The following is a 26,557-nucleotide window of genomic DNA, read 5'->3' as shown; positions in this document are numbered from 1 at the left end:
CATCTCTTAACATCCAAGGATCATAAATGTCTACTGCAGCCTTGTGTTTTGTTGTCAAGTTGACCATCATTAAATGACACTGTGCTAGTGCTACTGAATACCAAATAAAATGGTGAGGGGCAAAAGGTATATTCAGATAACATTGTATTATCATAATGCATTAACATGTATATAATAAGGAGAACGTCTTAAACGGAAGAGCACACAAAGACACTTTATCCACTTTTAAAGATTAACTATCTTCCTACACGGATGTTTATCTGCCTCCAACTCCCACAATGCTCCGCGGTGATTTCACCGGAAGAAAAGCTCCGCTTTTCCCCTTGCACTTCCTCTTTCCGTCAACGGAGTTTAGGTAGGACATCTTCTGTATGATTCCGTTGGCAAAATCTGCTTTAAATCCCGTTTTTATTAGATCATCCACTTTATACAAACCATTATTATTGTTGATTAAGTATATAAGAGCCATACCGTTTGAGTATTTTAAGGAGAGATGTTAGTTTTAAAGCATTTTGGTGTGTTTGTGTGTAGCTCAGCGATGACATGGTTAGCGGTGTGTAGCGGCTAAAGGGCCGGTAACGGCTGCACACAGGATGTATCTATATTTACTGAATACCGTTTAGAGAAGCTGGTAATAACTTCATTTGTGAATAACTGACAGTGAGTTAGCGGCAAGGTGCTCGTCCTGGTGACAACACTGTATCGTACCATTAGCATTAAGTAAGTTACGTTGCATAGTGTGCTAGGCTAACGATAGCCTGAAAGTTAAGTATTTTGCTAGGAACATGTGAGGTTTAAGTTGCATTTTAATGTCGTTTTAACCACCCAATAACATGTTTGCCGAAGTTTCTTTCACTTAAAACATTAAGGAGTTTAGTAAAGACAGTATATATCTTTAAGAATTAGCCTCACTGTTAGCACTCACATGTCAGGCTGGTAAATAACGCTGTCTCTCGTCCTGTTTCAGTACACGATGGGACGTGTAATCAGGGGACAGAGAAAAGGTGCGGGCTCCGTGTTCAAAGCCCACGTCAAGCACAGAAAAGGTGCTGCTAAACTCCGTCACATTGACTTCGCTGAACGCCATGGTTACATCAAGGGGATCGTAAAGGTAAGTGAAGAGTGGCACCTTGTTGAGGAGCATGTGGAAGTAGTGTCACTGGTTAAGTGAATACTGACATTGTGTTTTCTCTGCCGGCCCTCAGGATATTATCCACGACCCCGGCCGTGGTGCTCCCCTGGCCAAAGTGGCCTTCCGCGACCCATACCGGTTCAAGAAGAGGACCGAGCTCTTCATCGCTGCTGAGGGCATCCACACCGGACAGTTCATCTACTGCGGCAAGAAGGGTAAGAAAAGTAGACTCTGTTGGATGAATCTTAAAGCAGATGCTCACAGTACTCTGATGTGTCGTCTCAGCCACAGCCTTGCACTAACATGAACCCTTTATAGATATATAATGTTGCTTTTTAGACTGAGAATTAGAAGTCTCTGTTATGTAAATGGTTTGAAATGGACGTAACGAATGCTGTTGTATAGCTTGTACAGGGTCTATTTATGACTTTAAATACCAAAGTGCAGTTTTCTTCGGATGCGTTCAACTGACACAAGCAAATCTTACCGAATCCATACCATTTAAGGTGTCTTTAGTTTGTTTGGTGTACAGGCATTAATACTGCCTCAAAACCATTAACACAAGGCATTATCTTAAAACTGTTAGCCTATAATGTGACGTCAAATGTAGTGAAATTAAATTATAGGATTGTTCAATGAACATGTTCTTTTTCAAATGCAGTGCTTGTTATCGGGGGAGGAGTTAGAATTTATGATAAAGTGTATGTCTTTCTATGTTTTCATCTCACAGCTCAGCTGAACATTGGCAATGTCCTGCCCGTCGGCACAATGCCTGAGGGAACCATCATCTGCTGCGTGGAGGAGAAGCCCGGAGACAGAGGCAAGCTGGCCCGTGCGTCAGGAAACTACGCCACAGTCATCTCTCACAACCCTGAGACCAAGAAGTCCAGAGTCAAGCTGCCCTCAGGCTCCAAGAAAGTTATCGCCTCAGCCAACAGAGCTGTTGTCGGTAAGGACCCTGATGTTTGAAACTGGTGTTAACTGTGGCACAAGATTGGTGTTTGAGAATTGGTTCGTACCAGTGCACTCTGACTGACTCTGCCCGTGTGTTTCTAAAGGTGTGGTTGCCGGAGGTGGTCGTATTGACAAGCCCATCCTGAAGGCTGGTCGTGCCTACCACAAGTACAAGGCCAAGAGAAACTGCTGGCCCCGTGTCCGTGGTGTGGCTATGAACGTAAGTGAACACATTGTCTTGTACATGATGGTAACAACTACTTTTAGTAGTGAGAGATGAGATGTTGGTCCAGTGCAACAGCTATGCTGGTAGTTCATATTAACCAGTATCTGGAGTTCTATTGATGACGTTATCTATAAGTAAATCTGCCTGAAAATAAAAGCGATGGGCTTTCTGTTGTAGGATGAGGTTTGGTTAGTGAACTCTCACCTTGTTTTGAGTTTCTTGTAGTTATATTTTACTGTTTTGCAAACCTGTTTTATTAGTTGCGCAAGTCTCTCCTCCCCATGTCAATGATTGGGGAAAGCTGCCATGCTCAATGTTATAGTAGAGTAAAAAATAAAGCCCGTTTTAATTTATTAAATGCCAGAGTTTGGTTAGCTTATTTAGCATGTGATTATGATTTTTCTTTTGAACTAAATGGGAGGTAAAGTGATTCTGTTAGTTCCATTTCAATTATTTGGGTCAGGATAAAAGGAAGAGTTTCATAGGAGAGGCAGTCTTTCTGCAAAGCTTGTGTTCATGCCAGTCTCTGCTCTCTAGAAATAGGGCAAGTATGAAGCCCAATAGGCAAGGGAGAGGGGGAATTTGCAATCTATATTCTCACTCAATGTGAGGATGGAACTACATTACCAAAGTTCCTCACTGATCTCCTTTTTCTTTCCCCTCTGTGCAGCCCGTTGAGCATCCCTTCGGTGGTGGTAACCATCAGCATATTGGCAAACCCTCCACCATCAGGAGGGACGCACCTGCTGGTCGCAAGGTCGGTCTTATTGCTGCCCGTCGTACCGGCAGACTGCGTGGAACAAAGACCGTACAGGAGAAGGAGAACTAAACCTGACTTTCTTGATAATAAAAAATGTGTTCCAAAAGATTCTAATCTCTTGTTTGATTTTCTGGAGACACAGACAGACTGCTGCACATCAATAACATTGCATATTCATTTTGTTTTTATCTACTTCATACCAGAAAACCATGTACAATCTGATGGTATACAAATGTATTATTTACTGCAAGTGCATAGTGCATGAACCTGGGCTTAAAAATGTACAAAACATTACGGATTTAGACGGAACATAAAAAGCACAAAGTCAGAGGAAACTGAAGCTCGCTTTTCATTCAAACATTTCTTTCAAATGTGCTTAATGTTTAATAAAAAAATCCATTGGTGATTTGACCTCTACTCATGCAAGACATGCCAATCAGGCAGAAAACACTTGTAGGTCACTTAACTTGAGTGTTTTTGCCACTGAATTTAGACACAGGCTGCCCCTCCAATGACAGGTATTTTTTATGAAATGAGGCAGAAGGGTTTAACTAGCTGTCCCTGAATGTCTGGGAACTGGGGAACACTAGGGGGAGCTCATGTATCAGGACAGGCCCTCCTGTAAAATGCTGGGTCCATCCAAAGGGAGATTTTACTGAGCAGATGCTCCAAAGTTTATTTGGTAATAAAAATGTTTTCTGTTGCTCTGACCCATTCACGGATTCTTGCTTAGGTGGACCAAAAACCAAATGTCCCTTTTTTATTTAAGGCGTTTTAAAGGCATGCAGATGTTGGGGGGTGGGGGGGATCCACAGACTAAATCTGAACCAGAAGCATTTCTCTATTTCTTCTGTCCATTTAAGGGGCCCCCCTCCCTCTGAACAGGAAGTTAAAGACGCCCATTTCTGCCAAGGTGATGGAAAAAAACTCTTACTCTTGTTTAAATGAGAATATGAACCTCTAGAGATTCATATTGAAATACCAACTCATTTTGAGATACAAAGTCATTATTTCCAGAAAGTTTTGTCTTTAACACAATCACAGGACCTTTATCTCACGAGGCTACACTTTCATATTATTCTTTTCTGTCAGTGGCACAAAGGGCTGGGTTGTATAGCAGGGTTGGCGCACAATTTCAAAACTAGATGATATTTAACTATTGAGTTATTTGAAAACATTGAACACGTTGTTGCCACATTAGAGTCATGCAGCGTAATCCAACAGTTCGGCAATGAGCCCTACCGTCACGGTTATTAAACTGTATAACCAGTACCTTTGAGTGTGACGGTATTCGCTTTAGCTTCGTGTACGTAATACAAAAAGTATTCAATTGGTCACATATCCTAAATAGTACATGTAAAAGTAAACTCTTCATTCCTTTTTTAAACTGAATATGAAGTGGTCATTCAAAGGAGTCACAAAACATACTTTCTCTTATATTTTTTCAAATATATTGGACTTGAAACTCAAAACAATTACATTTTTGTTGGGTAAAATTGTTACTACAATCTCAAAGAAAATTCAATTTCTCTTATTTTCATTTATTCACAACTTTAATCTCAGACGTTCAGATTTTTTCTCTGAATATTATCCACCTTCCCCAGCTTTATTACTTATTGTCTTTTTTACCCAAAACACCAGATTACAGACGTTCCCTCTGGAGTGGGATGCAGAAACATGGATATTGTGTTCATAATTTCAGACTTTCTGGATGAACTCTTGTGATGCTTGGCAGATGTTTATTGTCCACATGTGAAAAATGAGACACGGGCAAGATTCCATGTTCTTTATTTGCTAAGGGCGCAATGCTTTTTTTGTTATATTTCTGTGCACAAAAAACCTCACAAAGTGAAAGTCCACATCGCGACTGTAGCTCCAGAATTCAACGTCACACCATGGCCAAAACAAAAGTCGGCAAAAAACAGGGCGCAGAACTCTGTACAGTCAATATCTTCTTTAAAAATAACACAAGGACAAAAATGTTCCTCTTAAATCAAATTCTATTTTTAGTGAAATACAACAAAATAAATTCTATAAAATAAGAGCAAAAATATTTAAATATAATACGATGGGCAGAATATTTTCATTTGCAGGAGTATTTGGTATGTTTTAGACAAAAAAAAAGAAGAAAAAAAATACATGCATTCAAGTTACCAATTAAATACAGTATTTACTGATGTTTACCTTTTTACTCCTACAGAATTACGTTAGCTCAAGTTGCAACACGACTAACCAGCCGCCATTCTTACGGTAAACCCCGCTGGGGAACCTATTCTCCGTGGAGCGACAGGGCGAGGGTTAGTGACTTCATCCCGAAATTAATCCACGACGCCAAACCTGACCAGCTCCACGGCAGAAAGGCGGCCGATGGTCAGCGAGTCTGTCTACGACTAGGCTCTATCGCAGAGAGGGAAGTGAACCAGTCTATCAAACACCAGATAACCCAGTGCAGCGATTCTGTTGCATATGTGTTTCATTTTTCAGATTTCCTAAATATGAAAGCTAAGCTGTCTATCCCACCAAAAACGGACTGCCAAATGTTGAAGTTGTAGGATTATAATGTGCAATTGAAAAGCCACTTATTCATACATTGGTTCAAAATATCGCCCTCATTGTAGATCGGGTAGATGAGTAGAAAAAAAAAACAACCAAAAACAAAAAGAAACCTAAGGGTCACAACACCCTTCTTGGAGATGTGGATTAAGAACAGCTTTAGGTTGTTATGATCACAAGTCTTCCCTCGGGCTACACTATTCTGGTGAGAAGCCATGCTAAATGTTACAGCATATTAACTAGAGCTTCAAAAAGGATTGAATTATTACCAGAACAAAAAAAAAAAAAAGAAAGGCAATGAGTTTCAGAACAATGTTGCATCACTGCTTTTTCACATCAACCAAACACCGTAAAAGTCCACCCAACGATTCCAGATCTCACACTAAAACCAACCACAGCTCGTGAGTTGATTCGGCATGGGTCATAAGGTTGCCAAGGAACTTAAGAATAATAATATAATTATGATAATAACAATGCGTCCTTCTACAGTTGAATGACCAGTAACCGTCCGATGGTAGAACAAACTTTACTGCTGAGCATGGGTGATAAAACAAAGAGGAGTTGTTGTCTTCTTACAGGTTTTTTTGGGCATTTTTCTTATTTATAATATCCATTTTGTTTTTCATAATATCTGCAACATCTCCCAACAGCAAACCACACAGAGTTATGCTCCTGGGGGATCTGAACAGTCAAAAACATTAACATACTATGTACACCTTTTCGTCGTGTAGACAAGCGCATCAGCATCGTCGGCTCTGGGTACATTTTCTTTATTAGAACTCTTTTCCACTCCCTCGCCTCTGCAGCCGCCAGCAGGCCCCTGTCGCACGGTCAGGCAGCCCCAGGCCAGGGAAGAGCGCCACCAGGGGGGGAGGGGGCCACCAGCTCTGCCCTGCCCTGGGGCCAGAGAGAGAAAGAGACAGAGAGACAGAGAGAGGCCCGACGAGGAGCTCTGTTGACCGGAGGATGAGAGGAAGGAGAGCGGGACGATGGAGGCTCGAGGCACAGCAGAGGGGGCGGGACGTTACTCCTTAGGCGGGGCAGGCGCTGGGGTGGTAGAGGTGGTGGGGGCGGGGGCGGGGGCGGGGGCAGGGGCAGGGGCGACCTCCTCGGTGCTCTCCCAGTTCTCTTGTGCTCGCGGACCTGGGCCGGGAGTGGGACCGGGGCCTGGGGTGGGGGTGGTCTGGGTGGGCCCTGGAGTCGGGGCAGAGGCAGGACCGGGACGCTGAGGGTTGTTCATGTGCTGAGCAGCAGGCCCGGTGTACGGCTGCCCATGGGGGTGGTTGTTCTGGTAAGAGGAGGGGAGAGGGAGGGGGAGTGGGCAAAAATCAGTCAAGTGAAAACATCAATGTCTGATCAGTGTTTCTGCCTTTAACCTGCAGTCCGTCTAATGGCCAGCAGGGGGCCAAAAGAACCAAGACAGCCTGTATAGAAGTCTATGAGAAAACTTGATCAAAAAACCCTGAGTAATTATTGTCCTAATGATTTGTAAATGATCAATCAACATTATCTATAATGATAGACACGTATTACAATCCTTTACAAGCTGTATTACAGTCAGTAAGGTAATGTTTACAGTCGGTTGAGATAATAAATGATTAACAAAATGTTTTATACGTTTGTTAATCCATTTATGTGTTTTTACAGATGATTTATAGATACACAGTAACTCCTTACACATAGAAAACTTGATTAATTACCATTTCAACTTTCTAACACTAAAACTGGTAACTTAAATATAAATATCAACTTAACCTTTAATGAGCATAAACACCACCAACAACCCAATCACACTAACAAATACTGTGCGTTCATCAGAGGCCTGATCCCGTTCCTGCCCCATAGAGCCCTGTTGTTTCATTTAAAACACATTAGCACACCACGCTTCTCCCTGAGTGACATGTTGCTCCATCATCATGGACACGTCTGAGTTGGAGTCGATTCGTGGCTTACTGGGAGACAGGGCTCAAGCATCGTTTGCTCGGCTCTTTTAACAGGATTTGTTGACGATCACAGAAACATAAGACTATTGCCAGCCTAATCCTTTAATGATCCTAATCTTTTAACGGACATATCTGGGAGAAGTCATAGGACTTAAAAGGATCACAGCTGACCAAGCAGAGGCGGCGGCCTTTTCTACATCGATTTCTTGGTGGCTGATTCTCCTCAGATTGAAGCTGACCTATCATCAACAATTAGATAAAGTAATGGAAAATCTCAGACTCAAACAACACGAAATACACTCCAGGTTGAAACAGGAAATGTCTATGGTCTGGCAGATTATGTTTTTAAAAAGGTGAACAAAATCACTCTGTTTAAGACATTTTGACCTTATGATTTTTAGCGTTATTAAAAAGGCTTGGATCACAGGAGGTTTGAGACAATCCCGATCACTGGGATCTAACTCTACAAATAGTGATATACTAATATTAATGGACCCTAGTGATTACTGTAACCGTGCAGAAGGTTTACAATCCCAAAATAATAAACTGCTCAGTTTTCAAGTGTGGATTGAGCGTCAACATTAAGAGCAAAGCTTCAAACTATTCTCTAAAGCCGTCGTTCCTGGCTTTACTCGTGGCTACAAAAGCTGACAGAAACCTCACAACGCGCACGAGTATAGCTATATCATACAACACGCGTCACCGACTGTCATGAGGATGTGAACGGTCCCTGAGACACTACCTGCTGAAACTGTGTGGTTCCAGGAGAGTGCGGGTACAGAGACGTGTCCTCGGGTGGGGAAGAGTCTTGATCATCAGGTGCTTCCTGTTCATCGGGCTCCTAGCAGACATGAGATAAACGTTATCGCAAATTAATTTTCCACTTTCAAAGTAAAAACAGAATGTATTTTTATGAAATTTACACAGCAGGAAATGCTAGTTTATTTGGATACAAACAGTGGGTATAATTTGAAGCTTTTGAGTTATGTGGGGAAGCTACATTTCCAACTGCGCTCTGTTATCGAGTAAATTATGTTTAAATGAGTTTTCACTTTGTGTGTGGGAGGATTATACACCTGAGAGCATCCTCTCAGCTGGAGAGCTGCGGCTAATTCATTAGAAAAATATCTAACATGAGGCGCGTGGAAAGCTCTCAGTGGAGGTCATTTCACTGAGACAAGGCTGCGGATAAGTGTTATCTTATTAAACGTACTAATGTCAACTAACTGCAGCCTTATCACTTAATTGTTAATCATAATTCTGCAATATATATATTATAACGTGATGTAGTCTTAAGTGGAATAACAACAGAACCTGTCAGGCTATCAACACATTTATATGAAGCTCATTTAGTAATACGTGACCTCTAACAAAATGATTGACGACCTTAAATTAAAGGGTTTTATGTCAAATTGTGTTCTTGTGTTTTTGAGTGTGGTTCCCTATATCTAACAGATGGGATTATTCCGTTTAAATGTATGTTGGGTGTTTGTAATGTCAAATTATTCTGGCTACATTAGCACAAGTGAGAACTTTGCACAGTACAGTGTTCTCAGATGAGATATTGAAACTAATGTGAAGTTTAGATGAGGCTATGAGTTTTTCAATCAGATGCAGGTGGCTGGCGGCATCACAGTTTGAGTTTAGGGGAGGGAGTAAAAAATAAAAAGAAGAGCACTAGAGTGAGATGGACTATTTCAGTGATGTTGCTTTGGCGAATCACTGGGCCTCACCGTGCAGCGCTGCGTGCGGCTGTAGAACCGGATTTATAATGCCAGTTACACTAAAAGGCTGCCTGTGCACCTTCTCTTTCACTATGCGAGGGGACAACCGGATGGAGGACGGCAATTTAGTTTAATCTTTAATCTATGGTCACTATCTGTGTAACTACCACAGCATGAACATTGCACACAGTTTGAGAAGTGAACAGAAAAACAATAATACACATCTCAGGTTTATAGTGTAGATTCAACTGTTGACAACTCAAAGTGCTAATTAATGTATCACTGCAGCACTTTGGATAGCCTTTCTCTAACCTCATGTGCTCAGGTTTTATTGTGAAATTTCGTTTAAATGCATATCAAATAGGACAAAAAGAAAATGGAGCAAAGTTGACAATGGGAAAATCTAGGAGGACTCAACAGGGCACAATGCTTCTAGCCACTGATCACTTTAAGCTACAAGTAACTTAACATTTTTGCAATGCTAGCTAAACAAAGTGTGATATGTGTTTGCGATCTAAAACATAGGCCAACTGTTTCTCTGCTGATTATTTAATAACATTTAATTTCCTTCCTTTATGTTGTGGTGCCTGGAATACTGACCTTCCCTGGGCTTCCCTGAGTACACTTGAGCTGTGTATGGAATATTACAGGAGAAGTGTGTCACTTGACTGGATTTGTCAACATAAAAATACAAGTAACTTATTTTTAAGTGAGAACAAAAAAGAATGATATTTGTATGCATTGTGAACTGCAGCCATGAATAAAAGACAAAAACATTCAGCATAGCAACATATTCATGGCTGTAGCTTAGGGCGGACATTTAACATTTAATGGCTTGTTGGAAACACTTTTAGTAAATGGGTCCAATCAAATGACGGTCACTTTTAAATGATTTAGAAAAATCATACCATAAAATTTCAGGAAAAACAAAAAGCATTGGCTAAAAAACCCAAACAATTTATAATGACATATAAACAATAAATGAATCAGTAAAAATGTCGTTATTACAGATATACCTTCACACAACGATAAAAGCTGGTCATGTTAATGAGATTAGGTGGGATGTTTAAGCTCCTCTGGCTCACACTGAATATCTGTGGGATGTATGTTACCCTCCCCACTTTTTAAAAAGGGACAGTTCACCCCAAAATCAAAAATATATACATTGTTTTAGTGTGAATTGCAAGTGTAGGAGAAATTGGGTGTAGAGATGCATGGCTTCTCTCGTATACAATAGAAACAGATGGCACTGGTGACTAAACACTTGTCATGTGTGTCATGTGTCTTTAGAGAAATCATGAACCGGTTACTTGAAACTGCTCACAAAATGGTCTGTGGACTATTTTTAGTAACTGGGTAATGATTTCTGAAAAGTGACGTTGCTGTTGAATTGTTGGTAAGCCAGATGCTATCTAGTTCCTTTATGATAGAGAGTAGGAAAACATCTTGACAGAACGTTTCACAAAGCAGCTCACACAAAAACAATCTCAATGGATAAATTGCCCTTTGCCAAACTGCCCCTTTAAAATGTTCCCATGGCAACATCAGAAATGTTTTACTGGAGGTGTTTTCCCAAGTATTTGCATGTTTGCATGCAACAGAAAAACCCCCTCCATACTGAAGATCAGAAAAGTCTGATATGGATTTTAAGCAGCCTGTTCTGAAATCCAGATGTTTTCCACTGTCTATCACATGTTGACCTACAAACAGTGTCCTAGAGCTTTAATGGTTTGGCTCCCAAAGCACAGTCCCTAAGACTGGGGGTAATGTAAATGAGTGTGTGTGTGGGTGGCTGGGTGAGTTAAAATGTCAATGTGATTACCTCCTCAGGACAAAGTTCACAGGCCTTGGCGAGAGTCATACGTGCGCTGTGCGAGCGCTCCAGGAAATAGCCGTTTGAGGTCTCGTTGCTCTGAACCGGAGGGGACCAGTTGTTGTAAGTGTACTGCGGGTTCCCCGTGTAGGGCCTCCGCTCCAGCTCATCCCCTAACCACTCAACTGCCCACGTCCACTTTCGTTTAAGATCACCATTACTCTGTGTGCGGAAGAAGAAGAACAAGCTGATTAGAACATATGGCTCCACCTGTGAATGAAGGAGCAACACACTGCTCTATATAGTCCTTTATTTCGCCCTGTTATGCAAAAGTCATATTTTTAATTATCGTGATTTGACAAGAAAAATAAAATAAGAAAGAAGCCCACGTTCCATTTCTTTAATCAATAACTCTTGACCATATGTGTTCTTGTGTTTAAGACACAAAGGGTTTTCCAAACATTCTTAAAATCAAAATTCAAAAGACATCTGTCAGTGAGTACCTGTAGGATCTGGTAAGCCACGGAGCAGTTGCTAAAGAGGGCCACCATGCACTTGATGCACTGGTAGGCTCGTTTCTGGTAGTGGTTTTTGGAGCGCTGGATGGTGTCAAAGAGCCCGTCCCTGTCATCGGGAATGCCCTTCAGCACATTGTGGATCCTACACCACCAAACAGGTAAAGAAGAAACTCAAACTCAGATCACATAATAAACAGCACTCCTCATTTAAACACAGAGCAGTGAGTCGGACCTGTGTGTCTGCCAGGAGTCCTCGATGAGCAGGATCTGTAGCAGCAAGTCCAGGTAAGGCCTCAGTTCATAAGTGTAGGAGTATGCCACCTGCAGATGCAACACACACACAATCTGAAGTCTTGTGGAGAGAACCAAGTAAGCCACCCCCAGGATTATAGAGCCCCTCTCTGCTCACCTGCCAGAGGAGCTCACTGAGCACAGTGGAGGAGAACTGAGGGTTCTCCCAGCAGCTGAAGCGAAGCAGCTTCACCGTCTCCTCAGAGTTGCTGCAGTCCTCGATGATCTTCTTCACGTAGCTGGTCCTCACAAACAGGATCTCTGCCACCAGCTGCTGCACCGGCATCACAGGGGTCGTCAGGTTGGTGTCACCGTACGGGTTAGGGAGAGGAGGGTTACCTGGAGGGGAGGAAGTTTAGAGTTAGAGGCAAATGTGTTGTATTTACATAAGCATTTTCTTCCTTCATGCATAATAGCCCTCAGCTCCAAGCCCCGCATACACAACACAGAGCTCAGAGCGGCTGGTATGTCAGTCACTAGATCCTGAGCAAGGATGGAATCTTCATTGGGCTCCAATTCTGTCATGAGTTCTTATCACATGTTTCTGTGGCTGAAAGGTAAAACACTCACCATTGATTGAGGATTGCATGCGTGAGGCGACGTCGCAACAACGGACCAGCTGGGAGACCACAGTGTAGAGCTTGCCCAGCTCAGCGTACTGGTACTTAATGGGAGGGCCAGGACCCTCGTCCAGAGCGACCAGCATGAAAGTGGCAGGGACATTCAGCTTCAACAGCTGGGTCTTTTCTGCCAGGCCTGCGAGGGGGGAAACATCTTTAAGTCCCGAACAATTAATTATTAACATTTGGCATGAACTCTGATTTGATCATTCCCAGAGGAACAGATGTACATGGCAGGATTGTGAATGCTGTGCGCTCCTTACCAAGATTTGCATACATGACAAAGAGGTTGAAGTACTGCTGCAGGTGACGGCCGTGTTCAGAAACCTCTCTTCTGAGCAGGTTGAGTACAGCTCTCAACAGGTGGTCACTTAGACTGAGGTTATCACAGCCCTGATACACAAACATGGAGAACAACAGGGGAAAAAACAGCAGGGTTACATCAATATGAAAAGACCAGGAGGAGAAGCCTCTCAGCGGTAACCTGCGATGCAAAGGGCTTTAATTATCTTCCAGGAAACCTATGATTCAAGCAGCTTAAAGGAACCTCCAGAGAGCTCCAATAAAAAGCCCATTTTCCACAGAGCTCAGCTGAAGTCTAAAACCAACCTGAGTAGAAGGTCCGGGCGAGGCGGTTGGGGAGGGGCATGGCCCATCTTGCAGGGAGAAGTGAGCGATGAAGACGATGAGCTTGGCAAACGCACCACGGACCTCAGCGCTCGGGCACTCAAGCAGGTACTCTGAAAACCGGTTTGGGTATGCAAACAGGACTTTGTGTGCAAACCAGTAGCGTACATTCTTACTGTGTCTCAGCAGGATGCAGAGGGCGTCATACCTGCAGGAAGGACAAGGAGAACGTTATAGAAGACGACACAGAGAGGACATCTAAAAACTCAGACACAGACGGAGCTCACCAGTCACTGGCAGGACCCCGTACCACTTTCTTGGTGTGGAAACCTGTGCTGAAGAGGAACCTAGCAGCCAGCTGAGCACTTATCATAGCAATCTCCTCTGCCTCAGGCAGAAGGTGGTCTTGTCCTGATAAAAAGAGCGCAATGGTTAACAACAGTGAAAGGTAATCTGCTCATTAGTGCTATACCATAAAACCACAACAATCCTCAAAGCTACACCCAGAGACCAACGTTGACACCTTATATTTGACTCTATGTTGGAACATCTAACTGAATTGTTAAAAGAGAATACATCTGAATAATCTGTGTTCCAAAACGAGGACCTAGACTCACGGTAAGCAAATAACAAAAACGTGGATATGTAAAGTATACGCCATACCATGCATAGAACTATATTGCAGTGTGCAAAAAGTAGGGCACTGATGCACCTGCCCTTGTTCTGGCTCCGTACTCCCGCACACAGGCTTTGTAATAAAATAACATCTATAACCTTAAAGAGCAGACCTTCAGCTTTAAGGCTGTCTATTTCTAATTTGTATCATACACTTTTGTTTCCTAATAATAGGATCATAAATGAACTACTCAAGGTAACAATGCCAGCACAACTGTAAATAACGCTTCAAGCCCAATAAGAAGTCCCAATTTAAATCCAATGTGCATCAAGTACAAAGGCAATGAGTGACTGTACGACAGGTACATCATATTAGGACTAATGCTGTCACAATTTATGCAGTTTGAATCCAACCTAAATGAGGATGAAACAAAATGCAACCAGGAGACCCCAGAGCTACGGAAAGGTCCACTAATCTCTGACTAAGGCCAGTCAATCAATAATAAATCACATGATACTTTCAGACTAACACACCGGGTCACTGGTTTGGTCGGTAAACAATTACAGTGTTTTTAAAAAACCACTTCAGCAGAAAACACATTAGTATCTAAACTGGAAAGAAGGTAGTAAACATGATGCCCTCCAATGCTTATCCTCTTGTGAAACATTCAGGGGTTCTAGCTTTATTAATAATGCAGTGCAGAGGCAGTGTGTTTCTCGGCAGCCTGTGCTGAATGCCACGGACAACCAGTTTTTTTCCACAAGCATGCAGCAAATTAACCACACTTTAAATAACATTTTTTTGAGAAGCAGGTTAAGATGAGTAGTTGAATTATAATGGCAGCAGCTATATCTTCAAGAGGGAAGCGCTGAAATCTAAAATGGAGATTTCGATGAGGAGTTCATTGTTCCAAAGATCAAAGAAACCCTCTGGGGGTTTTGGCATGCACTGGTGAGATGTTATTCTGTGCTGCTGTTCTAAAATCCCACATTACGCCCGTACGTTAGTGGTGTCAATGACATGGTTGATCCCTTATGTTTAATCACATGATGTGGTACAGAGACGGACTGTTATTCTCATATATAACAACGTCCCAGTGACTATGGTCTTTGATTGCTCATTTTTACTTCAAATTATGTTTGTGTAAATTAGGGTGACCAGACGTCCTCTTTTGCCCGGACATGTCCTCTTTTTACGTCCTGTCCGGAGCGTCCGGGGGGTTTTATAAATTCATGAAAACGTCCGGTTTTCACTGTTGGGACCATTAAGCGTGTACTTAAATTGACTGGCGCTTCCCCCCACCTCCCAACATCGCAAGTGTCCTCTTTTTCGCCACCTCAAATCTGGTCACCCTATGTAAATATCATTCATTTTAATCTAATCTGGTGCAACTTTGAGGAAACACAATTCCCCCTTGGATTAGTAAAGTATTTTTGATTGGCTGATTGATTATCCTTCCTAAATGTTGATGTTGTTCTGCCTTGATGTTTTTTTTCTGCTTTTTTTTTTTAAATAAGCAGCTACTCATCCTGGGAAAACTAGATTGTGTTCATAAGACAAAATATTGGGAATCACCATCCTTTATCGGGGCGAAACATGTGATGCCATGCCAGCTTTTCTAAGTGTGATTGTTGCTGTTTATGTTTTAAGTGTGCTTCTAAAACATCCTAAGGTTTGAGATGAGGTTAACTGGCTACCTATATGTTTCATCTTTTTAATATACAATAAACATTCATAATCCATTAAATAGATTTTGAATGAAACAACCAGGATGCAAAGAAGGAGGATTCATACCTGGAGGAGGGTTTAAATAGACACTGTTACAGGTCAGAAGTTTCTTAATGAACTGGAAATATTCCAGGCTGTATTGCATTCGGTTGTGCATGAATTGGACGTTCTGCTTGCGGACGCTGCACTCGATGACACCAGGCATCTTGACCTGATTGGGCTTGGTGGACGAGATGGTCAACTCCGAGATGTATTTGACAAGCTCGTTGTCCTTGTCCAGTGAGTCCATACGCTCATAGAAGAGGATGTAGGCATTCCACCAGCGCTTCTGCCTCCGGTACGACATCCTCTTCATCATATGATCGAACACCTCGCCCATGTATTCCCCTCCAAAGCACTGGTTCTTCATCTCCTCCTCATCGTCCATCTTGCACTCAGTCACATCACCATCGTCAAACTTATACCAGCGGTTCTTCTCGCCGTCGCCGCCATTCCTCTGGATTATGTAGGAGTAATAATGTCCGCCGCTGGCCTGGCCTGAGTGGACCAGCACTCCAACCAGGCGATACTTGGAGCTGCCGGGAGGCGTGGGTTCAGAGGGCTCGTTCTGTTGGATCACCTGGTTCTCCGGGTTCACGTCATCGCCCTCTAGCTTAGCCACACCAGCTACCGTGTACGGCTCCATGTCCAGCTCCCTGGGGAACTCAAAGTAGTCGTTGAACTTGATGGCACACTCCCTCTCCCAGTCGTAGTCGAAGCGCTTTAGCTGGATGGCCAGGACCGGTGGCAGCTTCTTTATCAGGAGGCGCTTCACAGTGTCCACCTGACCATGAGAGCAAAAGGTTACATCTCTGTCTTTCTGAATGAACCTCCAACGAAAGTTGTACGAGTAAAAAATATTAAATATTTAAGTATGAGTTTTTATTGACTTTTTAAAATCCAAAACTTAGTCCAGTTGCTAGAAAGAAGTGACTGACACCCAGCTCCGTTCTCACCTTCTTATTACACTTCTCACAGTGGTAGGCATTGGCTCCCTCAAGGAGATCTCCTTTAACGTACTGCTCCATGGAGTCCAACAGGTTCTGGTGGTTCCTGATGTCTACATTGAGTGTTGTAAATGACTCCTCACACTCATACCTGGCAACACAAAACATCATTATGCAACAAGAACCCAAGACAGTCTCCCGTTTTTAATATCAGTCACTATTTTCAGAGCACTGCACTCACCTGTGGGGACATCCCTGACAGATCTTCTGGTCAGCGAAGGACCCTCCCAGCACCTTGCTCAGCATGGCGGGGTGGCCCAGGGCTTTCAGAGCTTCATCCAAACTGTCCACCAACGAGTTGAAAAACTCCAGAGCATCATGCTGCTCCCTCAAATTCACTGGCTCCCCCCATAACCTACAATAGATGGAGCAGAGGGAATACAGTTAGATCAGCAACTGCTAAACAGGCAAAATGCAAAAGAAATGACTCGAGAACTCGAAATACCTGAACTGTTTCCAGAAGCCCCTGGGTACATAGTACTGAAGCCTAGACGCAGCCAGGTGTCCAAAGATGACCTGCAGGTGACGCAGTACCCCGATGTTGTACTCTTTCCTGTCCTCGGACTTACTGGCGGGTTTATCATCGAACTGATGGTGGTAGCTGAACACCTCGTCACGAGGATCGACGTTACTCTGTGGAGACAAAACAGACAGAAGAACAATATTACTCTACTGCTCCACGATTGTTCATTTATTTTGGATACCGTTTGTGTTCACTGGGTTTTGAGATTACAATTATTTTAAACAATTCCTCATGGAGTTCTGATAGGGTATGCATTTTAAAAGAACAGTTAAACGCCTAAATCTGGCTCCCTCAGAGGAAAAACCAACAGAATAGATCTATAAATAACAATTCTGTGATCAGATTCCTACACGAACATCACCACTGTACCTCGTTCTCCTGCTTCTCATCCCCAGACATGTCGTCATCCACATCGGTGCCTGTGCCCTCGATGGCCAGGATGCCGTTGCGGATCGGAGGGATCATGTACAGCTGCTGGATGACAGAGTTCATATAACAGGTGGCCCCGGCATTCTTCAAACCTACAAAGCCTTTGTTGGGACGCGGCCCCACCGGAGGCAAGTACTCCCACTCTGTCAGTGTCTCGCAACCTGGAAGGGGAGGGAAGGGAACAACATCGCTCAGACATGATATAATGTTCCAATCATCAAGTGAAATTGCCACACTGCCGTTTACCTACCCAAGTAGTACATGTCAGTCAGGGTGTCGACTATTTGCTTGAGGTTGCGAACGCATCCTACAGCCAGTGCTACGAGGAGCTCAAAGCCAGCGTTGATGGAGGCGGGGGTGCTGCATACTGGGATGGCCTGCTCCGTGGGGAACTCCCCGCTCTTCATGTACTGCAGGTACACGTTAGATGCTGGGAAGATGAAGTCGTCGATCAGCTCCTAAACAAGAAAAAAAGAGGCCAAATCTTAGTAATATCACAAAGAAAAGGAAACAAACGAGGTCAGGTGTGGTCTGTTTGTCTCACCTTAATAAGGTTTGCTCCTCCTTTCTCGCAGCCGATGTAGTACTTCTTCTCCGGTGTCTGGAAGGCTAGAAGCTCTTTGGTTACCCCAAGGTGGCCCTCCAGGATGGTCTCCTCCACACCCGTCTCCCCTGTCCTCTTAACCTCATCCTAGCAAAAAACATAGTGTACCATCAACACTCTTAAACTATGCATCATACAACATATTTTCTCAGACATACGATGGGCAGGTGCTTTTACCCTTATCCGTTTTAGCCAGTCGATCTCATTGTTGAGCAGCACCTCAGCGTTCGGCAGGTTGATGTTGCTGTTGTAGGCGTAGTTCAGAAGGTGTCTGAGTAAAGTGAAGTAGTCTCCAGCATGTTTGGCCCGCTCCTTGGCTGTACTCTGCACACGGAAAATACGAAATTAGGATCGTGTAAGCAGTTTGAATGTCCTGCACTGTGGTGATACATTAAAAGAAAAAAAGGGGGGAGGACAAATGCTTGTCTTTATAAACCCAAGGCAACAGCCACTCACCCCTAGCACAGTGAAGAGGAGGGTGATAAAGAAGAGGAGGGGACGATGGCCCATACAGCATCTAGTAGCCATCAGGAAAAACTGCTCCTGAGCCATTTGACGCACAGATCTGTTTGGCACAAATGACAACATTACTATAGAATATCCAGTGAGAACCATAAGGGGCTGAAAAGGACGTCTCCTCCATTAAGGTCAGTATATTTATGCCTCAGTCTTATTTGGAAAGTCTCCTGGTGTACGTACTTGCTGTGGCAGTGTAGCAGTAAGTCTATGATGAAGGTCTGCCAAGCCTTCTCTTTACTGAGGGTGTCCAGAGCCGTGGGCATGAGGGCAAAGCACAGTGTCATCACCTCCAGGGCTTCACAACACACCTGCTCGTCTTCCCCGTCTGGCTCCTTAGCTGCATTTGTCTAAAAAGAAAAAGGAACACAGAGAGATATTAGGCAAAGATACATAGACACTTTTTTATTTGCTAATCCCCTGAAAGTCTACTAAGCCATTGAGAGCTCTCTGTCTCTTGCTAAGGGCTCAGTGCTTTTTGGGAATGAGCTATTACGGTCCTCCCTCTGAGGTCTGCTCATGTCTTTTATTCAGCTTAATTTAACTTGTTTTATGTTTTGTTTTTTAAACAATGTGACTTTATTCAAGGGAGAATTACAAACAAAAAAACGTACAACATTCAAAGGCAACTCACCTTTTCATATATCTTGCTGATTTCCTCATTTGAACTGAAGACGAGCTGCACTGTTCCACAGCCTGATGCCCACACTATTTTCTGAACAGCTCGTATCACACAGATGTCTGGGATGTACTTTGATGCCTGGAAGAAATTCTGGTGAAAAAAGTAGTCCCACAGAAGCCATTATTACAGATGGCACCAACAAACAAAGGATTTCTATAAAAAAATCCTTAAATACATTACCATTACACTGTTTTCTAATCTTTACTTACATTTTCTGTTACCTCATCAGAGATCTGCTGGGCTAGGCGGATGGCTACATTGCGCAGCATGCATTCTGAGGCAGGGTTTGGGATGTTTTGCAGGGCGCTCTGGAGGACCAGAGCCTGGTCATGAGTGGCCTGATTAATCTGTGGAGAACACAGGGCAGGTTGTGAGGAAAGATGAAAACAGATACGGCAGTACAAACCTGTCAGTCAGGTACGCGTCTGTGTGAATTGTCTTTGTTGACTAACCGGAGAGACAGGAATATTTCCCTCGGCGTTGGGCTGGCAGGCCTCAGCCACAGCCTTCACATGACCGAAGCCTACGGCCGTGAGGAGAAGCTTGGCAATCTTAAGCGCATTGAGGTAAGCTCCACGGCGTGTTTCCATGTCTGCCGATGGTAGGAAGTTGTTTCGGGTGAGCATGCTCAACACCAGGGGCAGCCCACCGCTCTTCAAGAAGTTGTACTGGAAGTCGCTGGCGTCCTCGCCCAGAGTGGCACTGGCTGGCATCAGCAAAGCATAAACAACCTGCAACATGGGCAAGAAGAGTGTGAACTTTCTTAGAAGTAGGCTGGCATGGGACAGAACTAGTAGTACATTAGGAGGAGTAGAAGTAAACACTCCAAAATGTGGCACAGGGTTCAATTCTATTCACTACTAATTAACATCGTTATATTTATCATGTTATGATTGCTGATGGACTTGTAGTGTTCCTGTTCGTACAACAATCAACACACAATGGCCAACTGAGAATGAATAAAAGTATTACAAACACAACGAGACCCACCTCAATGAGGTATAGCACTTGTGAGGGTGAGGGGCCGAAGAAGCGCGAGTCCAGTGAAGGACTGAGGCTGTTCTCCCCGAGCTTGGCGTGGTCCAGACACACGGCTCGCAGATTCTCCATGGTAGTGTTGTCTAAAGAAACAGAAACATTAGCAATGAGCCAACATCGCCCCTGGGTGTGTTCATGCATGTTTACATTAAGAAGTGGCTGGGTATTATGGTGAATGTATACCTGGAGGCATGAGTTTCATGAGAACCCGAGCTCCATCTCTGAGCAGCGGCATGTTGAGGTTGCAGCCCAAATCAGCCACTTGCCACAGGAAGGAGATGTAGCGCAGATGCAGCGACATGATCTGTGGAACAGGGCGGAGGGTGTGAAGAGCTCTGCTGTTTACATTGCAGTGTCGCTTCAATGAAATCATCACTCAGCACGGATTATTGGGACACATGTCAAGCACTTGGAAATCGGCCCAGGTTAAACTCACCACACCAGGAAGACAGCTCTCCACCTCAGGGTTGGGCCCGTCGCTGAAGTGATTGCCGTGGTTACCAGGAGAGCCAGTTGATGAGTCAGATGAGCTGTCTGGGCTCGAAGGCATGTTGGCACTCACCTGGGTCAACTTGGCCGTGATCAGCTACAAACAAACAATGACAATGAGTAAACGCTAAGGAAACAGATTTAAAACACTAACCACAAGTGAAAGTTTATGATGCACCAAAAAAACAAAAACACCAGTCTAGCATTCTTACCGTTTTGTCCTTCAAATTGAGCTGACCAATCAACTTCCTGTCATCAGCTGGATCGACAACCTCCCCACCAATGAAAAGCTCAATCTTGGTGTGCGCAGCATTAGCTTTGATCCTGTTGAGGATGCCTCGGCGGACCGAGCCGATTGTATCATTGGTGTGTGACCAGATATCCAGGTCATCTACTTGACGCCCCTGGTTGGGGAAACGGACGATCAGTGTGATATGTTTCCCACGGAAAGCTCTGCAAGAGAAAGTGGGAGAAAAAAAAGTGTCAGTGAAGCACGATTAATACAGGTGAGCGTATACATGTGCAACAAGCCTGAGACTGCAGTAAAAAGGGTTTCGAGGCACCATAGAATATGGACTAAAGCAGAACATCTAGTAAATTATTAAAGGCTGAAAATTCAGGAAATGTTTCAATCTATCTTTTTCTAACTATATATCCTGACTTTTGGATTGAGACACTGAGTGAAAATAAAATTGCACTAAAAGAACGTAAGCCCATAATATTTCTGTCTCCTTTGTGCAAAGAGGAAATGGTGAGACACACACTACTTTGAGTTAATGGGTTCTTCTTTGACCAATGCTACACCTTTCCAACCAGTTTTATGAAAATCGAAACAATGCTTTTGCCGTAATCCTGCCGACAGAAAAACCTCACACACGAAATCAGAACAGAAATGGAGGGCCAATATAACCTCCTTTGAGAAGGTAATAAAGCGTGTCGTCATTGTGACTGTACCTTGACATAGGCAGTATAGTCCTCTCCTCGTGGTAGTCACTGTCGCACTCATTGATGTACTCTTTGAGCACAGTGAGGACTCGCACCATGCGAATAGCCTCCTGACGGGCGCAGTTGATGCTATCTTTGTCTCCATCCAACACACACAGGGTGTCGTAGGAGGCCTTCAGACGGTCGAAGCAGGACTGGATGAAATCTTCATGAATTTCAACCTAAAGAGGAGAGGAAACTCAGGTCATTTAAAATGATTTAAATTGACTTCTGCGCGGGGCATTTGTTAAAAGAAAAAACCCCGCTCTAACGGAAATAGCACAGTCAATGTACCTGATTGACTTGCAGTTTTGGTCCGAGGTTGGTATAGATCTCTTTAAGCAGGTCTATAGCTCGGCTGGCGATGTCATCACTTCCTTGAATTACCACCTGGGAGAGAAAGGAAAATAGAAAAAAAGTCAGACATGCATGAATGTCCATAAAGTAATGAGGGGCCTAATTATTGACCAATCACAATACAGGTGGGGGCAAGGCACAGCACACTACAGGACTGCTGTTTTTTTCTCTTGCAATATGGTGTCGAAACCCGGCAGTATTGGCTTTAGGGGAAGAGAGGAATCTCAAAAGCATGTGCATAGTCATACCTGTTTCTACTGTGCCCACAACTCCTCCTTCGTTCATAAAATCCCAACTTCAAGGCCACAGTGAAAAGTATACAGTAGTTATCTGCAAACCATCATTTGCTAACATAAAAGTCTCCTCAGAGCAGAGTGTGTGGGTGTCATGTGAACATATTCAGTTACATGCATTCATTTAGCTCTCTTGTTCAAAGCAATGTACAGATGAGTAACAATCCAAGCCACAATAGATCAAGGAGAAGCGTTCAAGAGCACTCCACTCCATGTTCAGCCTGACACAAGTGCCATAAGGTTCAAGGCAGATGCATGAAGCAACATGCAAAATGTTTTGAGAGAGATGGAATATTAGGAGTATGTACTTTTGAAACAGTTACTACATCAAGCATTTTCTAAGAATTCACTTTCAACTATCTGCCTCCCTCATCAATACCACAAACGGTTTTTTTTGAGTGTGTGTCTCACCCTCCAGAGGTAGTCCAGGCCTATTAGTTCCAGGTCGTCCATCATGTAGGCCCTGCGCTTCGCCACCAGCTTGCCCTCCCTGCAGTTGACAGCCTTGAAGAACCTCTCAAAGCACTTCATGCCGTTCTCCGTCAGCAAAGAAGGGTCCAACTGCAGGACATTATTCTCAAAGAAGTCCTTATTGATGTCTGGGTCCAGGTCTGGTTCATCACCCATCAGCTTTGAGTACCTATTTGGTGGCAGGAAAGTCAAAGCAATAAAACAGATGCCAGTTAAATGACAAATGAAAAGGAATTAAAATCAAGCCAAAAGGCAAGAAGAAACCAAATCCCTGTACCATTTGAAGCAGGCCTCACGGTCACAGAGGAACACTGCATTCTCAGCCAGACACTTCCAGATCTGCTTGGCCTGAGGGGCGCACAGCCACAGCTGGCCATCTTTTAGCAGGAACCTAGAGAAAAAAAACAGGATGATCAATAGTGGTAGACCCTTGTAGCCTTAAGGTTGTGAGTTGTGCGTGTGACCTCATACGCATGTAAAGGAAATGCTGATAGTGACCACGGCTAGATATAAACTGCTTGTATGGCGAAGAGCATGGGACTATCATTTCAATGAAAAGGCTGTTCTAGTATTTCAGTGGTCTTCTTCCAGTGTTATTTTAGAGGTTTTATTCATTGAAAAAAAACAAACAGGTAATTCTATTCATGTACATAAATAAAACAATTGCTGTGATGAATTGGACTGGACAGATGTGATCACTATAGGCAGGTTTTTAGTGTATCACATCATTTTCTTAGGCATTAATATATCCCCAGAGTCAGACAAAAGATAAGTAAGCAGGTCTAAGCTACTACAACATTGATACCAGGTTGACACATTTATAAGTTAGATGTGATGTTGTACCTGAGGAAGTTGAGTCGTTCCTGTACTTCCTGGACATGGCTGTAGCGGCTTCCTGGTCTGACCGTCTGGGGGTCAAACTCCGCTTGCTCTTCTGTAAAAAGCACACACACAACCAGTCAGATTGCAGGCCGCGCGCATCCCTGAACCAACTGCTGTATACAGGAAAATGACATATTCCGAAAAACACTGGACCATGTACCTTTGGAGAACTGCCTCATGGTCTCCATGTAGGCCGAGAGGTTCTCAGCCACCAGGGTGACCAGAGCGTGGTTATGCTGCAGCTGGTTGATCAGGTCGTGGCGGTAAAACACATGAGGACTTCTCTGGGTTTGACTAAAGAGAGAACAGTGGGAGGAGTGGAGGTTATAAGGGCGACAAACGCATAAATTGACAGCGGAGGCAAGGAAGACTATCAAGAATGAATCTGACAAAATGTACTTGAGTATTTCAATTTTTAAGAAAACATAGCATGACTGATTTCTCATTTGTTTTTATCAGGGACATAAAGAAAGCAGCTTTTGGTGTATTTGGGTATATGTGTGTGCATCATAGAATAACCAGCAGAAGAAGTTATATCAAAATGGGCCATTTCCTGCCTCGTTTTCCACATAATTGAATGTGTTTGGATTGACAGCTAAACTCAAGGAAAAAAATGATGAGTTTAGCTAGCAATCATCCTAAAAAGAGCCACATAGGAATCTGCAACACATTATCATTATGCTGAATTATCAATGCCAATTAAACAAGCTGGCTCTATTACATTCTGCAGTTACATCATGACTAGCATGATGCTGACTAAACGTACAACTATCACAGATTCCTGCTAGCGTCACTAACATTTGTAGTTATATCTGCATGTAAATGCAGGTAAAGAATGTTCCGAGTGGGTTCAAGGCAGGAAATACCCCTGATATTATTTGCATTGAGTGATTTGTGCTGAAAGGAGCTGGCATCAGGAAGAATGGGGCTCCATCTCAAAGGACCTTTCATTGAGTTGGTAACTGGGATGATTCTGTGTATGCACTGCTCTTGTGTTCAGTACTGAGAAACTGCACCAAAAATCCATGCAATGGCATTTATAAAAAACTATGAACAGGTGGACTAATTGTTCGGGGTGTCCTTAACCAACAAAAGTCTTAGTGGACTTACACTTTAATTATTTTATTAACTGATTAGTTGATTTAAACAACATATGTAAAACTGAGCTTCTCGATAAAAGCACCACTTCTATTCTTCTTCTTACAAGAGATAAGCTATCGAGTTTGTTAGAAATAAGTCATTCAGCATTCAATAATGATGTGTTGACTAAAACAAAATACGCAACTAGGAGACAGCCTTCTTATGGCCTGCTTTTTTGTAGTTATTGAAGCTATACCTCTAACATTTTGTTGGACATGCAGTAACCACACCTTGATTTGATCCAAACTGTATCAATATGACCAAGCCATTTAGTCTCAAGCCATCTTCTTTTAATGATCTTTCTTAAAAATGTGGTTCAATTAAATGAGATGAAATCCTTATATAACACGTAATACTAATTACAGTCTACTGTATTTGTATACAGTCCAAGGCCAGGTGCTAGAAGTTAGGGAGAGGAGTTTCGAACAGCAAGAACCAAAAGGATCAAGTCCTCAGTTCAAAGTCATAAATCAGAGAGAAGTATCCCGTCTCTTGTCTGAAGGAACTCAACATATGCACGACTTTGAACCGGGGGTTGAATGAGGAATCAGTCATTTGAGATGAAACCCAAGAAAGAATAGCTTAAGCAGATTTATGACAGAGATTTACATTTTATAAAGTATATTTATGTTTATATCATGAACATGTCATAGAGAAAGTTAAGACTTGACGTGAAACAGAAATAGGTAGAACCCTGGAATTAGCACTCAACTTACCCCACTAAGTTCGTTTGTATGTTAATTGGCATTTTCTTTCTGAAAAACAACAGGCATGTATACTACATGTTTTCTGACTAGAAAAAGGGCACTACTTCAAATCAAAACAATTTGCGATAATACTGAACAATATAACTTCATATAATTATTACAATTCTTTTACAAATGTACAAAGGTCATTTAAAATGAATACTCCCTAAAGATTTCTTCATCAACATGATCTACCGGCAGAACACTTTTTAAACGATGCTAAACTTAGCATGTATAACAGATAGGCCTTTTTCAATAAAGACATTTTGTCACAGCGGGAAAAGATCAGATTGTTATCATACCAATAAAGGGAAAGTTAACCCTAAAAATAAATCCAGACTGTTTTAACTCCAGTGTTGAATATCAGCCGTAATGATGGCTGCCTTCCCTTAAAATAAAATGGAACAAGATGGCAAACAAACTGTGGTGCTCGGCACGCCACAAACGTACACTTGAAAAACTCATTTCATACAGGATGAATATTATTCATATTTGCTTTCTACTGATCGACAACTGCATGCCAATTCACCACGCAGAAAGAAGCACCTATCCACCGTTAGCGAAAGGCTCACTCGTGTCAGGAGTAGTTTGGTAGAAAGAAAATAAGAAGAAGATATATTCATCTTGTTCCATTATATTTGAGAGAGGCTAGATGGCCGGAGATCTGTCCCTTTAATGTCATTAGTAACATCTTTGCTTTTCCCATTATGACAAGTGATAATGTCTGCTGTGAAATATTCATGTCAACAGAAGCTAAATGTAGTATTTACTGAGCATTTATATGACAAGCTAGCTACCAGACTAGACAGAACTAGCTAGTCAGCTGTAGTGGGCATTTAGACATTTGGATGT

At 42.9% G+C, this 26,557-nt stretch overlaps 2 protein-coding genes across 6 annotated transcripts in view; one reads left to right on the top strand and one right to left on the bottom strand.

Annotated features, from left to right (window-relative positions):
• The first annotated feature begins 231 nt into the window (after positions 1-231).
• rpl8 (ribosomal protein L8) lies at positions 232-3,180 on the top strand. The gene is made up of 6 exons (XM_063887662.1): positions 232-355; positions 968-1,111; positions 1,206-1,347; positions 1,863-2,081; positions 2,191-2,306; positions 2,983-3,180. Exons 2-6 carry the CDS (start codon positions 974-976, stop codon positions 3,139-3,141), a joined length of 774 nt encoding a protein of 257 aa, XP_063743732.1. The 5' UTR covers positions 232-355; positions 968-973; the 3' UTR covers positions 3,142-3,180.
• A 1,664-nt stretch (positions 3,181-4,844) lies between these two features.
• The window catches only part of usp9 (ubiquitin specific peptidase 9), a 34,385-nt gene continuing 12,672 nt past the window's right edge, over positions 4,845-26,557 (bottom strand). Inside the window, exons 14-48 of one of the 5 annotated variants that reach the window (XM_063887657.1) lie at positions 25,676-25,714; positions 23,980-24,113; positions 23,781-23,871; positions 23,215-23,328; positions 22,878-23,106; positions 22,111-22,206; positions 21,787-21,998; positions 21,045-21,285; positions 20,780-20,929; positions 20,527-20,647; positions 20,296-20,426; positions 19,758-20,036; positions 19,515-19,652; positions 19,258-19,395; positions 18,807-18,973; positions 18,564-18,672; positions 18,285-18,431; positions 18,048-18,194; positions 17,754-17,961; positions 17,444-17,664; positions 16,997-17,184; positions 16,733-16,906; positions 16,501-16,642; positions 15,572-16,328; positions 13,449-13,572; positions 13,144-13,369; positions 12,798-12,927; positions 12,485-12,688; positions 12,033-12,253; positions 11,856-11,944; positions 11,609-11,765; positions 11,115-11,327; positions 9,893-9,922; positions 8,311-8,409; positions 4,845-6,913 (exon numbers count right to left, since the gene is read on the bottom strand). In XM_063887657.1, the coding sequence (XP_063743727.1) occupies positions 6,650-6,913; positions 8,311-8,409; positions 9,893-9,922; positions 11,115-11,327; positions 11,609-11,765; positions 11,856-11,944; positions 12,033-12,253; positions 12,485-12,688; positions 12,798-12,927; positions 13,144-13,369; positions 13,449-13,572; positions 15,572-16,328; positions 16,501-16,642; positions 16,733-16,906; positions 16,997-17,184; positions 17,444-17,664; positions 17,754-17,961; positions 18,048-18,194; positions 18,285-18,431; positions 18,564-18,672; positions 18,807-18,973; positions 19,258-19,395; positions 19,515-19,652; positions 19,758-20,036; positions 20,296-20,426; positions 20,527-20,647; positions 20,780-20,929; positions 21,045-21,285; positions 21,787-21,998; positions 22,111-22,206; positions 22,878-23,106; positions 23,215-23,328; positions 23,781-23,871; positions 23,980-24,113; positions 25,676-25,714 (6,130 nt within the window). In that variant the 3' untranslated portion in view covers positions 4,845-6,649. The remainder of the gene's footprint in view (positions 6,914-8,310; positions 8,410-9,892; positions 9,923-11,114; positions 11,328-11,608; positions 11,766-11,855; positions 11,945-12,032; positions 12,254-12,484; positions 12,689-12,797; positions 12,928-13,143; positions 13,370-13,448; positions 13,573-15,571; positions 16,329-16,500; positions 16,643-16,732; positions 16,907-16,996; positions 17,185-17,443; positions 17,665-17,753; positions 17,962-18,047; positions 18,195-18,284; positions 18,432-18,563; positions 18,673-18,806; positions 18,974-19,257; positions 19,396-19,514; positions 19,653-19,757; positions 20,037-20,295; positions 20,427-20,526; positions 20,648-20,779; positions 20,930-21,044; positions 21,286-21,786; positions 21,999-22,110; positions 22,207-22,877; positions 23,107-23,214; positions 23,329-23,780; positions 23,872-23,979; positions 24,114-25,675; positions 25,715-26,557) is intronic. The other 4 variants (XM_063887658.1, XM_063887659.1, XM_063887660.1 and 1 more) reach the window with 4 other exon arrangements.

The sequence above is a fragment of the Eleginops maclovinus genome, chromosome 7, assembly GCF_036324505.1.
Source record: "Eleginops maclovinus isolate JMC-PN-2008 ecotype Puerto Natales chromosome 7, JC_Emac_rtc_rv5, whole genome shotgun sequence".
Lineage (NCBI taxonomy): Eukaryota > Metazoa > Chordata > Actinopteri > Perciformes > Eleginopidae > Eleginops > Eleginops maclovinus.
This window is presented reverse-complemented; position numbering and strand designations above follow the sequence as displayed.